General features: G+C 37.8%; 1 protein-coding gene across 1 annotated transcript in view; it reads left to right on the top strand.

Moving 5' to 3' along the window:
• KMT2C (lysine methyltransferase 2C) overlaps positions 1-16,452 on the top strand; it is a 470,642-nt gene that overhangs the window by 427,515 nt on the left and 26,675 nt on the right. Inside the window, exons 44-51 of the mRNA XM_042782218.1 lie at positions 5,935-6,147; positions 8,445-8,586; positions 8,734-8,881; positions 10,789-10,967; positions 11,117-11,253; positions 12,340-12,589; positions 13,707-13,846; positions 14,123-14,230. Of these exons, the coding sequence (XP_042638152.1) occupies positions 5,935-6,147; positions 8,445-8,586; positions 8,734-8,881; positions 10,789-10,967; positions 11,117-11,253; positions 12,340-12,589; positions 13,707-13,846; positions 14,123-14,230 (1,317 nt within the window). The remainder of the gene's footprint in view (positions 1-5,934; positions 6,148-8,444; positions 8,587-8,733; positions 8,882-10,788; positions 10,968-11,116; positions 11,254-12,339; positions 12,590-13,706; positions 13,847-14,122; positions 14,231-16,452) is intronic.

Here is a 16,452-nt window from a genome sequence, read left to right as displayed (position 1 = left end):
TTAGTCCACTTTTGTATCCTTCCCTTCAAGGCTCAGGGGTCCGAGATTATCTTCTGTGTCTGTGTTAATTGGTTTCCCTTTTCTTTGTTGAAGAGCGTCTGTGCAGTCCTTGTGCCTAGTCCGCCATCTTGCTGGAACCCATCTTTTTGTGTTTTAAAACTCATTTCTGGGATCATCTTCTCCAAGATACTTTTCTCAACTTAACCAGTCTTAAATATGTGTCAGTGCACTTTCCATGTGCTCACACAGCAGCTTCTGTAACGCTATTTGTTGTTGTTATTAGTTAGTATAGAGTTGATTTCAACTCATGGTAGCACCATGTTTGTAAACTAAACCATAGGGTTTTCAAGGCAGTGACCTTTCAGAAGTAGATTGCTTGGCCTGTCTTCCGAGGCATCTCTGTTTTGTTTCAAACTGCCAATCTTTTTTTCAAACTGCTTGCACCACCCAGGGACTCCGTAGTACCATTTAGCATTACTTAAATGGCTTCTTGAAGGGCATAAACTACATCTTTATATCTTAGTACCTAACATGGTATTGAGCACATAGTAGATTCTCAGTGTACTGAATTGGGTGCTATTCGTGGGAGCTCTGGTAGCCTAGTGCCTAAGGCACTTGCCTGCTTCAAACCCCACCAGCCACTCCTCAGAAGGAAGATGGGGCAATCCACTTCCATAGTGATACTGCCTCGGAAACCCAAGGAGGGGTCACTATGAGTCGGGTCCGACTCAACGGCACATAACAACAACAACAATAACAGTGGTTATATGGGAGCTCTGGTGGTGTAGTGCCTAAGGCATTTGACTACTATCCAGAAGGCTGGTGCTTCAAACCTACCAGCCACTCCTCAGAAGGAAGGTTGGGCAATCTACTTCTGATACTGCCTTGGAAACCCAAGGAGGGGTCACTATGAGTCAAAATTGACTCAACAGCAGTGAGTTTGGTTTTTTTGGTTTTAGTGGTTATATGGTAGGTCTGGTGGCATAGTGCCTAAGGCATTTGACTGCTAACCAGAAGAATAGCGGTTCCAACCCACGAGCCACTCCTTGGAAGGACGATTGAGCAATCTACTTCCATAGAGATACCACCTCAGAAACTCAAGGAGGGGTCACTGTGAGTTGAATTTGACTCAACAGCAGTGAGTTTGGTTTTTGGTTTGTTTGTTTGTTTGTTTGTTTACTCATTGTATGTAAAAAAAAAAAAAAAAAGATGTTATGATAGTAAAATGGATGAGTATGCACTCATCAGAACAGTCAAGCATATGAGATCAAAAGAACAGTGTTTACCCAGGAATAGAGCTAGGAAGGTTAGAGGGAATGGGAAGGAGGGATGAAGGGAAGGGATGGTCACAGGGAGGAAGTGGGAAGAATGCTGTTACAGCATGGGGATTGCAGTGAAAGTCACAAAACAGAATAATTATGGGTTGCTGAATAGAAAACCAATTTGCTCTGTAAACTTTCACCCAAATCACAATTTAAGAAAAGGAGAGAGAGAAGGTCAGTTTTAGATATGTAAATGTTTAGAGCCAGTGACATATTCTTATATCCATTTGGGAGGGTGGCAAGGGATAGGGGTACTTTAATACATTAATAGGAGTAATGACTCTACCTGTATTCCAGGTGCTATGCTGTTCTGTGACTTGCCTTAAGATAATATTTAATCAAATAGGAGGTACAATTACTATCCTATTCTACAAAGTATGAAATCCATTTACTTTTAGTCACAAGGCAAAAATGTTGTGGCTATAGCTGGGCAGACCAGGTCTCCTTGTCTTTGCTGAATCATCTTTCTCATATGTAAAATTGGGGTTAGGAAAAGAACGTCTCCTTGTGGGAGTGCCTTACTAACTTTGAGAGATTGGACAGAGGTCACAGTAGGTAATAGTTCAAACTCAGGGATCTTTGGAGAAAAGACAAAAAACAAACCCACTTCCATAGAGACAATTCTAACTCATAATGACCCTACAGTCAGGGCGGAACTGTCCCATAGGGTTTCCAAGGCTGTAATCTTTGCAGAAGCAGACTGCCTTATCTTTCTCCTGTGGAGTGGCTGGAGGATTCGAAATGCTGACCTTTTGGTTACCAGCCAAATTCTGTAATCACTGCACAATCAGGGGTCTTCTCAGCCTGGGCTAAATCCAAGCTCCACTACTTACAGCAGTATGACTTGGGCAAATAAGCCTCACTGTACCTCAATTTCCTCATCTATGAAATAGTATTAATACTATTCCCTAGCTCACAGAGTTATTGAAGGATTAACATGAGTTGAAATGTACCAAGTGTAAAATATATAGAGTGCTTGTATTTTTATAAAAGATTTTTTTTAACATTTTATTGTGATTTAGGTGAAAGTTCACATAGCTAATAAATTAGTTTCCCATTCAACAATTCATACACAAATTGTTCAGTAACATTGGTTGCTGTCTCCACAGTGTGTCAGCACTCTCCCCATTTCCACCCATTTCCATTCCTCAAGTTTCTCTGCTCTTCCTTTCCTTATCATCTGTGCTGTTGGACAAATGTTGCCTGTTTGGTCTCCTATAGTTGATCTAAGGAGCACATTCCTAATATGTGTCATTGTTTATTTTAGGGGCAAATCTATTATTTGGCTGAAAAGTGACCTCTGGGATTGGCTTCTGTTCCAGTTTGAAAGGGTATCTTAAGGCAACAGTCTCTCTTAAATTCTTTATTCTTTTTGTTAAAAAAAATCTTCTCAATGTTTGTGACGGCACTCTTCCCCTTCCTCCCCAGGTTTTTCGCTTCCACTTGCCCATCTCTTCTAGCCCTACCTGCCTTCTGAAATTTGTTTTGGGGCCAGTGCTGTCCATTTGGTCTTATATGGCTGATTGTTCTGAGGAGTATGTTCCTCGCAGGTGGTGGTGTTCACTTTATAGGCCTGTCTTGTACTGCTGAAAGGTGATCTCCAGGAGTGGGTTCAGTTCCAGGTTTGAAGGGTGTCTGAGGACCATAGTTTTCAGGGTTCTACCAGCCTCTGTCAGACTAGTAAGTCTGGTCTTTTTTAAGATTTTGAATTTTGTTTTATGTTTTAAAAGGCACATATTTTTTTACCTACCAACCACACACTAGGAATCTGTCCTAAGGAATGTAAATTGCAGTAAAAAGAAAAGACGTAACTGCAAGAATAGCTCATGCTTTGTCTGTACCAATTGAGAAAAAAATGAAAGAAGTAAACAACTTGAATCCACAACAGTAGTTATTGGTTTGTGTTATATATATATGATGAAACACTTCGTAGCCATTAAAATGCTCTCACATGTGCTATGTGAGCGTATTTAAAGGCCTGAGAAAAAACACAGCCGCCAAAATAAAAGAATTCAAAGAGTGATATGTTGTGTTTTAATAAAATATGTATTATGTTTATTTAATAAAATGTGTGTGTGTGTGTAGGCACAGATAAGATTGAAAACAGATAAATTAAAATGCTATTTTCACCTCAGATTCACAGGTAATTTTCAAACTTCTGTGCTTTTTTATATTTTAAAGTATTCTTTGAAATGTAGTAATATCTGCTTTCTAGGGTAATTGTGAAGATTAGAGATTGTGAAGATCAGAGATGGTATCTATAAAGCACTTAACAAAGTGCCTTTCCCATACTTAATAAATAACATTATTAGTCTCATATAAGCCAATAAGAAAGCTTTAGGCCTTAAGTCCTCAAAATGCAGTCCCTGGCGGCAACAGAATTGACATCACCAGGAACTTTTCACATATGCATATAATCTCATGCCCCACTGCAGACTGACTAAATCTGAATGTGTGCTTTAACAAGATACCCAGGTGTGCATGTTAAAATCAGAGAAGCACTGCTCTAAGCCTGAAGTTCTCAAAACTGTAGTGCATCAGTATCATCTGGAGGTGATTGCTGGGCTCACCTCTGGAGGTTCAGATTCAGTAGGCTGTGATAGGGCCATCAAATTGGCATTTCTAACAAGTCCCCTGGTTTTGCTGCTGCTACTGCTCCAGGACCATACTTTGAGAACTAATCTGATCCCAGGGGGGATTCTCAGCAGTCTGAGCCTGCTTCTGCCTCCCCTACTTCTTTTTATGAGCTAAGAATGGTCTTCACACTTTTAAATGGTTGGGCAAAAATGTAAAGAAGGGTAATATTGTGACATGTGGAAGTTACATGAAATTCAGATTTCTGTGTCCATGAATAAAAAAAAACTTTTTGAAATATAGCCAGCTTGTTCCTTTGTGAATTGTCTATGGCTGCAGTGTTAAGACAGGAGCTTTGGTGGTGTAGGGCTTAAGGCATTTGACTGCTAACCAGAAGGCTGGCACTTCAAATCCACCAGTCACTCCTCAGACAATCAATCTACTTCCATAGAGATACCCAAGGAGAGGTCACTATGAGTTGGTCCAACTCCACAGCAGTGAGTTTGTTTTTTTTCTTGTGTGTGTGGAGTATAAGACAGAGTTGTTGCAACAGAGGCCGTATGGTCAACACAGCCTAAAATATTTGCCATCTGACCCTTTACAGTAAGTTTGCCAACTCCTGTTCTGGGCCATTTAGAATATAACTCACTCACTGCCGTAGAGTCGGATCCGACTCATAGTGACCCCTCCTTGGATTTCCGAGGCAGTATCACTACAGAAGTAGATTGCCCAACATTCCTTCCGAGGAGTGGCTGGTGGATTTGAACTGCCAACCTTCTGGTTAACAGTCACATGCCTTAGGCACTACACCACCAGAGCTCCCAGAATATAATTAGAAACTGAAATTTTAAGAACCCTCCAATATTTGATACATTACAATGTTCGGCAACTATAACTGCACCAAAGTATTGCTATAAAGTTTAGAAATAATGGAGCCTGAAATATAGTCCTTTTTTTTTTTTTTTTGGTATTGATTGCACTACCCTCTTCAAAAACTAGCTTAATTTTAATTTTGCTTCTTGACCATAAAGTAAAGACAAAAATAAAAGGTTTATCTGCTGTAACCTAGGTCATCTCCCATTTACTTTAAGTATACAGGTACTAATTCCATTGAATCTGTTCCCTCTCATGGTGACTCCATGTGTGCAGAGTAGAGCTGTGCTCTGTAGGGTTTTCGGGGCAATGACCCTTCAGAAGCAGATTGCCAGGACTTTTCTTGGCACCTCTGGGTTGGTTCAAAGTGCCAGCCTTTTGGTTAGTAGTCAAGTGCTCCTGTTGGCACCAGCCAGGGACTTTATCCTTTGAGTATGGTCATTAATTTTCATTTAAATGTATGATCTTGAGCTAATTTGAATGATCAGTGTTCTTTCTTTTTATTGATTTCTGGCAATAGCTCTTCTTGTCAAGTGAGAAGTTTAGGTTTTGAAGCTAAAAAAGCCCATAAATTGTCTCAGCAGACCTTGTGTTTCACCAGTTCCTAAGGGGAAACAAAAATAACTCACCAAAATCACTATGCAGAAGCCACCACCATCTGGCTTGGAACCTCATCTCCAGAGCTACAGTGAGCAGGAGTAAGGAGCACTGGTCCTGAGCACTAGCACCAGTGAGGTCAGGCTCAAGGAGTAATGCTGCATCGGAAAAAAATACCCTTCCTTGTAGTCCCCTTCCTCAAGCTTGCAACCTAATAATTTTAGTACTTCAGAATAATGTTTGTAAAAATGGGATGAAATGGGATGATATTTTCAGGGGGAAAAAAATATTACATCATTTGATACCATTGTCTATCTTCCCTTTTTCACTCTTTTTACTGTTAATACCCATGTTGTTGTTGTGTTACTATGTGCCATTGAGTCAGACCCAACTCATAGAGACCCCTCCTTGGGTTTCTGAGGCAGTATCACTATGCAAGTAGATTGCCCAACCTTCCTTCCGAGAATTACCCATGTTAGGAGTATGAAATCTAGGATGGAACTGTAATAGCATGAAGTAAAAATCAAATGTGTGAATAGTTCACTCATTTCTTAACTTTTCCAATTAGCAAACTTTGGGGGCTCAAATGCAAGGTGGTTTTGGATGTGGCAGCAGCCAGTTGCCAAAAACAGATGGAGGGAGTGAAACCAAGAAACAGCGAAACAAACGGTCTCAGAGAACTGGAGAGAAAACAGCACCTCGCTCAAAGAAAAGGAAGAAAGATGAAGAGGAAAAACAAGCTATGTACTCAAATACTGATACATTCACCCACTTGAAACAGGTGAGTTATTTGGAACAACTCCTTTAAAAATTCAAGGGAGAGAGCAAATGCTTTTTCAAACTCTATTAATACTAAACTTTTTATTGTGATCATTTCCTAATTAAAGTAGAACATTAACAGGGATAAAAAGACAACTCTAAAAGGAACATTAATTGATTTCCTATTTCCAAGCAAAATTACATCTTATCCTATGGGCACCCAAAAATTATAGCAACAGATGGATTGGTTGAGATTTCCTTATATTTAAAAGCAGCAGCGTATGTGCACCAAGAAACAATCTGTCCCTATTACATGTGCCCCTGGAACCAAAGAAATGGAGTTGTTTGACTCTCCCCTATTGTAAACTCTATTCTTACACCCTTGTAGTCGTTACAAGAAGGTGGGAGACAGCCGTTAATAGTCATGATGGTACTTGACCTCAATTTGTCCCCCAATTCTGAAGAGCAGGTCTTTTCCACTCATTCCAGGATTTTGATAGTTGGCACTTTTAAAAGTCTCACTTTTCTCAAGTCTCTATGACTTTAGGTTACCTTAGGTTGTAGAAAGTTGAGAATAGCTTTGTTTATTATGTACATTACTCTTAAATGTGTTTTTCAATAGCAGCTCTCTCTGCTCCCTCTAATGGAACCAATCATTGGAGTGAACTTTGCACACTTTCTTCCTTATGGCAGTGGCCAATTTAATAGTGGGAATCGACTTCTAGGAACTTTTGGCAGTGCTACCCTTGAAGGGGTTTCGGATTACTATTCTCAGTTGATACACAAGGTATGTTTCTTTGCCAAGATGTTGTTTTACTTCATCTTTGGATACCATATCAGAACTGGCAGAGCTTGTTTTGTTTTTGCATCAGATAATCTTATAAATTTTATTAGGAATACTTCACCCAATAAAATTTTAACTGTGTTAAACTTAAATTCTAACATGAACATTTGAAATTGTTGTGTAAGAATACAAATTATAAAAAACATCCATTATGTATTTCCATGGTAGAAGAAATGCTTACTTCCTTATTACCTATATAAATTCTTAAAATGAATCCAAATACATAATAAATAGTGGAAATGTGGTTAGTTTAACCTGAAAATTGAAATTTAAGAAATGTATTTTAGCTAACCATTTAGTCCTAATTACAACTATACACTAATTCTTAGCTACTAAAATAATATAAAAACTAAAACAAGTTCATCATTTGATATTGGTTTTCTAATAAAGTTATTCAATAGCATCATGTGACATTCTGTACTTTACAACTGACTTACATGGAAAGATAATTTTTACAAAAATATTTCAGGGTATCATCAGTTTCCCTGAGGACATTTCTTCTTTAATATTAAATCATTCAATTTTGATGCTCCATTTGTTGTTATTGTTGGCTTTTCTTTTCAGTTAGAACCTGCTCTAACTCTTGAAATGCCTTTTCTCGTGATACAAGCTGTTCTCTAACACCACTTCATTGTCTTCGTGGAATTTTATACATTTGCAAGATTAGTAATTTCACCCTGCACTTATTTGCCTGGTATTCTTGGTAGATTAGATTCCAGCAACCCCTGAGAGACCAGTCAATAAATGACATATTAGTAATAAATGTTAAGCAAGGAGAGATATGTGAAGGAAAACTCCTCGTAACGGAAGATGGGGCAATCTATTTCCATAGTTATACTGCCTTGGAAACCCAAGGAGGGGTCGCTGTGAGTCAAAATCAACTTGACAGCAGTGAGTTTGGTTTTGGTTTTTTGGGATAATTTTTTTATTATGGCTACTACTTTTGCTTTTCTATTAAAGTTTAGATAATTCAGATTCTAATATATGTGATATGAGTTGCAGTTTTAGGTTTTGGGCTACAAATTCTCAGGGTTTTTATTTTTAATAAAATTGAGCATCTTAGTGAGAATTTAATAAAGGGATTTTAAAGAACTTTTTATAATCGGCTGAATTTCAAAGTTATCTTTCCACTGGCTGTAACAGTGAAACTTGTGAAGATTTATTATAGAGGGTAGAATCAGACATAATGGCATTTTTTTCTCAGTTTCAAAGTTAAATCTGACGATGAGAAGTAAGTAAGCAGATACAGTGTCTGTATTATGTCCAAAAAATCATGAGTATATGTTCCAATAAAAAGGTTCCCAGCCTTTTATGCATATTTTTCTTCTTGGGGTACATTTAGGAATGAAGATGCATCTTGATTATGTTCTGTAGCCTTGCTTCCATGTGCTAAAATCTCACAAAACTAAGTTTTAGCAAGGTTTTTCCATGTTTGTTCAGTAGCATATAATTTAAAATTTTTTGGTCTTCTGCAGCAGAATAATTTAAGTAATCCTCCAACACCCCCTGCCTCTCTTCCTCCTACACCACCTCCTATGGCTTGTCAGAAGATGACAAATGGTTTTGCAACAACTGAAGAGCTTGCTGGAAAAGCTGGAGTGTTAGTAAGCCATGAAGGTATGACTTTAGCCTCCAAAATTTACCTTTCTGAGGAGTGTACCTTTGCTGGCTGTGCTGGGTGAACTGGTATTAGAATTGTAACACACTATCCATATATCATTGTTGACTAAATGTGCATGTGGTTTTGTGTCTTTGCTTTTCCAGTTACCAAAACTCTAGGACCTAAACCATTTCAGCTACCGTTCAGACCACAGGATGACTTGTTAGCCAGAGCTATTGCTCAAGGCCCAAAGACAGTTGATGTTCCAGCTTCACTTCCAACACCACCTCATAATAATCAGGAAGAATTGAGGTGAAAGTTTCTTCTTTCTCAAGTATTTTTCAATTATTTATTTTATTATAGTATGTTTGTAGTATAATGTTTGTGGGAATAACAAAGACATGTCAGGAGTAAAATCTAAAAATAATAATTTTTAGAATTTAAAGTTTATAAAACATTGTTACTGTTAATAGTTTGCACATTTTTTTATCTTTTTTTTAATCAACAAATAATAATAAAGAAACATTAAGGGAATGTAAAATCTCCATACTAAATATGCCAAAGATCACTGTCCCTTATAAGTTATTAGTGTGATATATTGGGTTTATTGATGTTTGTAAATATCTTAAGTGTAGGAGCAAAAGTCATAGATATCAGAGAATGCTATTGTAGAAAAGAATTTAAGGACTATCCTGTCCAGTGCTTTTTATCTTATCTCTACCCACAAAGATTCTGATTTAGAAGAATCAGGTTAGTTGATAAATAATCTCTAGATTCAGGGGGTTGTTACATTTTTTCAGATTATTATCTCTTCCTTAGAAAATCTGATAACTGTCTTCCATTTGATGAGACATGAACTTAGTCTAATCCCTTATTTAATTATTTGGAATCTTGTCAACCAAAGAGAAATAACTTGTCCAAGTTTAGAATCTTGGTTTCCTTTCTTTCCCCTATACCTCACTGCTAGAAACTCCCAAATTTGTCAGTAGGGAGCTGCCTCTCAGCAGCTGTGGGAGACAGTGCCTTGGTCTACATGTTTTCTGACCGAGGGCAGTTATTTGCTATCTCCCTGGATTTCCAAGGGGCTGTGTCTTTAGAACTTGCTTCCAAACTGAAACCAAACTCACTGCCATTGATTCGATTCTGACTCACAGCAACCCACATTGGGCTTCCGAGGCAGTAAATCTTTATGTAAGTAGATTGTCCAGTCTTCCTTCCACAGAGTGGCTGGTGGATTTGAACCTCCAACCTTCTGGTTAGCAGTTAAATGCCTTAGGAACTACACTGCCAGAACTCTTTAGGACTTGCTTGGGTTTCCTAATAATGTTTCTCCTCACATTCACCTTCTGCATGACAGCATGTGTTCTGGTAGAGCTTATGGGAGACATCAGAGTCGTGGGGATATTGTATAACTTTTAGCCTCAGACTACTCTAACTCTCAAATCACAATTGCCTTGGTAAACCCTGCCCACCTGGACTAGACAGGAGGGGCTCATCTCTTCTTCCTTTTCACCTTACTTTATCAGTTAAAGAGTTCTGGTGACTCAGTGCCTAAAGCATTTACTAACCAGAAGGTTGATGGTTCAAACCCACCAGGCCACTCCATGGAAAAAAAAAAGGTGGGACAGTCTGCTTAGGTAAAGATTTACCACCTTGGAAACCCAGTGGGGGTTGCTATGAGTCAGAATCAACTAGATGGCAGGGTTTTTTTTTATTTTATCAGTTAAGAGAAATCAAGGCCCAGTAAAGCCATAATGACCACATTTCCTCCCATTTTGCTATCATAAACAGCTTTAACAGGATAGCTGTACTTTCAGCTACTGCTGCCTGATAGCATAATAAGCTCTGTGCATGCATAACTGTTGAATGTGTGCTTGGACTATTTTTTCCTTTTTCAAGGTATAGGATTGTTCCCATAGTCCTAGTGATCTGGAGTTTTGCAGAGGTGTGCTTTTTATGTAGTCTGCATGTCTTCCCTCTCAGGCAGATCTTCAAACTTTGTTGCTGAAGCTTTGATAGAAAGGAAACATACCATTTATATTATACCTAAACACATTTTTCTATTTTTTCCAAAAGAGACTCCATTTGACCCTGAACAGACTCATAATACTACTTACTGTCACAGCCATTGCCCAAAGCAATATTTGTAGGACAGGTATAAGAAACCCTCAGTGGGGGATTTGCTTGTGTTGATGTGTTGGTTCTTATTCTTGTTGCAGGTTACAGGATCACTGTGGTGATAGGGATACCCCTGACAGTTTTGTTCCCTCGTCCTCTCCTGAAAGTGTGGTTGGTATGGCAGTGAGCAGATACCCAGATCTGTCGTTAGTCAAAGAGGAGCCTCCTGAACCTGTACCCTCCCCAATTATTCCAATTCTTCCTAGCAATACCGGGAAAAGTAAGGAAAATACTTAGCCTTATTATTTTTGCTTACAATATGCTGATTTACTAATGTAAATAGTTTGATTTTGAAAAGCCATTAACAATTCTTTCTTTGTTTCCTCCTTTCTTTTTCTTCTTCCTCCCTTCCCCTCCCCTCCCCCCAAGGTTTAGAATCTAGGAGGAATGACATCAAAAGTGAGCCAGGCACTTTATTTTTCACATCACCTTTCGGTACATCCCCAAATGGCCATAGATCGAGCCTTATATCTGTAGCAATTACTCTGCATCCTACAGCTGCTGAGGTAAAAGATCAAATAACTTTTTTTAACATTGTATCTTGTGTCCCTGTTTTTAAAGATGTATCAGGTGGCTTACAATGAAACATATCCAGTAGGGTCATGAGCATAAAAGATCAAAAGTGAGAGGCTGGATTCACTTCATGCATCTCAACTACTTTTGAGGAACTTTTACTCAGTCTATGTCAAGACATAAAGGATAAAATGAGTTAATGTTCTCATTTTTTGATACAAGGAAGTATATCTTAGCTCTTTTGAGAGAAATCTTTTCATAACCCTTAACATTGTAGAAAATTAAACAAAGGCACTTTATCAACAATTAAAATTTTACAGAAATGAGAAGTGTTCTTATTTTTTTGTTTGTTTTAAAACTCTTAACTCTGTAAAAATATTTTGTTGGAGAACCTAACTTAATATAAGGTTCAGTGAAGTGACATTTTGGCCAACTACATAGTATAGCAACACTACTTAGCATAGCACTTGAGCATTTGTGAACTGCTTCAAACCTTTGCCTAGAGCTGGACAGAAACCAAAAAAACCAAACTCATTGCTGTCAAGTCGAACCCGACTCATAGCGACCCCTCCTTGGCTTTCCAAGGAGGTATCACTATGGAAGTAGATTGCCCAACCTTCCTTCCGAGCAGTGGCTGGTGGGTTTGAACCACCAGCCTTCTGGTTAGCAGTCAAATGCCTTAGGCGCTATGCTACCAGAGCTCCCAAAGCTGGACAGAAGCCACTTAAAATAGCTTTCTGACCAACTGTAAAAACTAACAAGCCTCAGCACATCCCTTGCAGTTATGTCCTTCATACCTGTCAGAAAATAGAATATCTGAAATATTTTAAAGCTCTCATAAATATTTAGTGTTTGAATCCCTTTATGAGGGTTTCTGTTTATGAAAGCTTTATTTAAATATTGGTCCATTAAAAGAAATGTTTTGACTGAAACCCTTTTCAATGTTAAACCCTTTACGTTGTTGGGTTTTCTTGCAATAATGTATCCTACAGATGGCATTTACCCTAAGTATTTCTTTCTCTTAAGTTATCCTCTTTTGATTTCTGGGTGGGTTACACAGTGCTTTCATTTTATTTTAGAACATTAGCAGTGTTGTGGCTGCATTTTCCGATCTTCTTCATGTCCGAATTCCTAACAGCTATGAGGTTAGTAGTGCTCCAGATGTTCCATCCATGGGTTTGGTCAATAGCCACAGAATAAACCTAGGTTTGGAGTATCGACAGCACTTACTTCTTCGTGGACCTCCACCAGTGTCTACAAACCCTCCCAGATTAGCAAGTTCTTACCAGCTAAAGCAGCATAATGTACCATTTCCTCCAACAAGCAATGGTGAGCTAGTTTACTTTTTGTTAAATGTATTTTTGATTCAAAAATTAAGCTTATTTTTTTAAAATCTCAATTTTTAAACAAAAAGCATATAATATATTTGTGCATGACCCTTGTAAATTAACCTTATATAGATGTTCTATTTTCTGTGTTAGTACTTTGGGATAGATGTGTGTGTGTGTGTGTATGTGTGATGCTGTCAACCAGTAAGTATTGATTGCCAACTATCTGCAAAGCACCGTTAGAGGAAGTCTGTGACTTTCTTACCCTTAAGCATCTTTTGTTCTTCCTCATTCCCCTAAATCTCCCATCCCACATTCTGTTTCCTTCATGTTGTGAGGCTGGCAACTTTACTTGTATTCTTTTTTCCTTGTTTCCTGCATCTTCTGTCACAAGTTAACTACTCTTTTACGTCTGTATTATATCCACAGAGCCCTTCTCTTCCTATTAGATGTATTTGTGCCTCCCCTGTCCCTAAGAAAACTTCCTCAGACTGTCCATGACACAGTTTTCCTTCCTGTCTCCCTGGAAATCTGAGGAGAGTGGTCTTAGGTATACCTTCATGGCCTCACCATCTCTTCAGTAACTAGTTTCCTTGTCATCTTGTTTCTCTCCTTACCCTTCTACTAGATGGAATTTAGCATTTTACCATTTTCCATCTTTGAACTTTCTTTGGAAATATGCCCATCTTGCATTTTTGAACTCTTAGCCTCTGCTTCTACAGTTCTTATTTTCTTCCTGCTTCTCTTTACTTTTTCTGCCTTCACATACCCTATGATAGTTGTACCAGTGAATCATGCTCTGTTCTCTGAGCATGGACAACACTATAATCTCTAAGTCTTTATTTACAATTACATCTTGGCTTTGGATATAAATTGTCATGTCCTGGCTGTTCAAGAATAGACATGTTTTGTTTATTTCTACCCCAGTCTCATCCGTATAATAGATGTCTTACAGTCATAGCTTAGAAGATTAAACTTCTGTTATTTAAAGAAAGGATAATACAGGGTAACTTATAATGAACTATGTTGTAATAAATTGATAGAACATAATCTTACATGGTATATCTTCTTGTTTTATTACTCAATTTTAATTACTAACAAAAGTCTGCTACCTTTAGGTCTTGCTGGATATAAGGATTCAAATCATTGTATTGCAGAAGGCTCGGCACTCAGACCACAATGGTGTTGTCACTGTAAAGTGGTAATTCTGGGTAGCGGTGTGCGGAAATCTTTCAAAGATCTAACCTTTGTGAGCAAGGTACTTGCTAGCTACAATAGATTGTTAAATTGGTTATTATAAGGACCACATACTTTAAAATAAATTTTAAAATAATAGTAAAGTTTATTTCTGTAAATTTATTTCTCTTTGGCTAAATTATTATATTCTAAATATTGGGGCATAGTTAACATTTTACTTTAAAAATAAATAACTGCTTTCACTTTGGATGTAACGTAAAAGTCAACAGTGCTTAGATTCTGTATTTGTTAAATTTTGACTTGTTAAGAATCCCACACATTTCTCTTTGATTTTCAGGATTCCCGAGAAAGCTCCAGTAGAATGGAGAAGGACATTGTCTTTTGTAGTAATAACTGCTTTATTCTTTATTCATCATCTGCACAAGCAAAAAGCTCAGAAAGCAAGGTAAAATGAGGATATTCTGAATTCACTCAACAATACATGAGTGGGTTCTGGGAATATATTATTGAATGGTGATGTTGTGTGCTGTCAAGTCAATTCCATGCAACCCTGTGTGTGACAGAGTAGGAACTGCCCAATAGGCTTGCCCAGGCTTTAAACAGACATAACCTAAGACATAGTCTGGTAGGCAGATGACATAACCTTGCTTGCTAAAAATGAAGAAGACTTGAAGCATATAATGAAGATCAAAGTCTATAGTCTTCAGTATTGATTACCCTTCAACATAAAGAAAGCAAAAATCCTCACAATTTTATCAATAAGCAACGTCATGATGTATAGGGGAAAGATTGACATTGTCAAGGATTCATTTTACTTGGATCTGCAATCAATGCCCGTGGAAGCAACAGTAAGGAAATCAAATGACATATTATACTGGGCACATTTGCTACAGAAGATCTCTTTACAGTGCAGAGATGCCACTTTGAGGACTAAGGTGCACCTGACCCAAGCCATCGTGTTTTCAGTCTTATATGCATGAGAGAGCTGGACAATGAATAAGGAAGACTGAAAAAGTTGATGCATTTGAGTTAGGGTATTGATGAAGAATATTGAATATTCTTTGCATTAGCAGAAGAACAAACAAATCTGTGTTGGAAGAAGTACAACCAGAATGCTCCTCAGAAGTTAGGATTGTGAGATTTTATCTCATGTACTTTAGACATGTTATCAGCAGGGATCAGTCCCTGGAGAAAGACACTGTGCTTAATAAAGTAGGTCAGTGGAAAAGAGGAAGATCCTGAGTGAGATGGATTGACGTAGTGGCTATAACAGTAGGCTGAAACATAGCAGTGATTGTGAAGAATCAAAACTCTCAGAATGATTGTGAGGTAGTTTCATTCTGTTGCTGATAAGGTTGCTATGAGTTAGAACCTACTCTATGGCAGCTAACAACAACAAAACAGTCTTTATGGGAGCAAATTGGTAGATCTTTCCTCCCATGGAAGCACTGATGGGTTCAAACAGCAACCTTTCACTTAGCAACTTAGTGCTTACCCATTATACCACCAGGACTCCTTCATGGGGTTCTCTGTAGGGAATCCTAAACTGATGGTGATCAAGTTGAGAAAGAGAAGTTATAAAAATCCTTGATAAAGCTGGTATTTGAAATTAAATGAGCTTTAACTTATTTGACAATAGTGGCAGATTTAAATTATAGTTTAAAAACTCAGAATTTAAAACATGAAGTTCTTTAATTTTACTAATTTAAGTTTGAATATCTTTAATTATAAAAAAAAATTGCTTTTATTAATCTTACCCTAATAGGAAAACCTATGCAAAAACAAAATCCAAGTTTATTCATATATTTTAAGACAAAATACTTTGCTCAAACCATAATGGAAAAAGTAGTTTACTTGATTCTGTATAATTTAAGTGTATTGAAGTGTGTGGCTAATACAAAAATGTATTTTTTAATCATGTCTTGAAGGAAATTTTTTTCCTGTACAGAAATACTGTCAGTACTGCCTCTACCATCACTTTCTTAGAAGAACATTCTGGAGACTTACTTTTTAACAGGAAGTAGTCCATGATATAATGAAATCTAAGCTTATATGCCAACTACATTTACACTTTAAAAAACAAAAAACTTGTTTGTGTTTTCACCATTTGGATTACTTAAGTCATTGTGCACTGCCTGCCTACTTCTGGGTTTTATGTGATATTTGTCTTCTTTTCAAACACCTTGTGGGATTTGGGGCGGGGGGGGGGGTGTATGTGAGAAAAGGGGAGTTGGGAGAGAACTGTGAGCTTAGTATTTATTTATTCCGTTGTTGATAAGGTTGCTATGAGTTAGAACCTACTCTATGGCAGCTAACAACAACAAAACAATCTTTATGGGAGCAAATTGGTAGGTCTTTCCTCCCATGAAAGCACTGATGGGTTCAAACAGCAACCTTTCACTTAGTAACATAGTGCTTACCCATTACACCACCAGGGCTCCTTCATGAGGTTCTCTGTAGGGAATCCTAAACTGATGGTGATCAGGTTGAGAAAGAGAAGTTATAAAAATCCTTGATAAAGCTGGTATTTGAGGGTTCCAGCAAGATGGCAAACTAGGCAGAAAGACTGCACAGAGCCTCTTCAACAAAGAAAAGGGAAACCAATTAACACAGACACAGAAGATAATCTTGGAACACTGAGCCTTGAAGGGAAGGATATAGAAGTGG

The sequence above is a fragment of the Orycteropus afer genome, unplaced genomic scaffold (genome assembly GCF_000298275.1).
Source record: "Orycteropus afer afer isolate SDZICR_OR568_19922 unplaced genomic scaffold, OryAfe1.0 scaffold00264, whole genome shotgun sequence".
Classification (NCBI taxonomy): Eukaryota; Metazoa; Chordata; class Mammalia; order Tubulidentata; family Orycteropodidae; genus Orycteropus; species Orycteropus afer.
The sequence above is the reverse complement of the archived record's forward strand: the minus strand, read 5'-3'. Positions and strand labels throughout refer to the sequence as shown.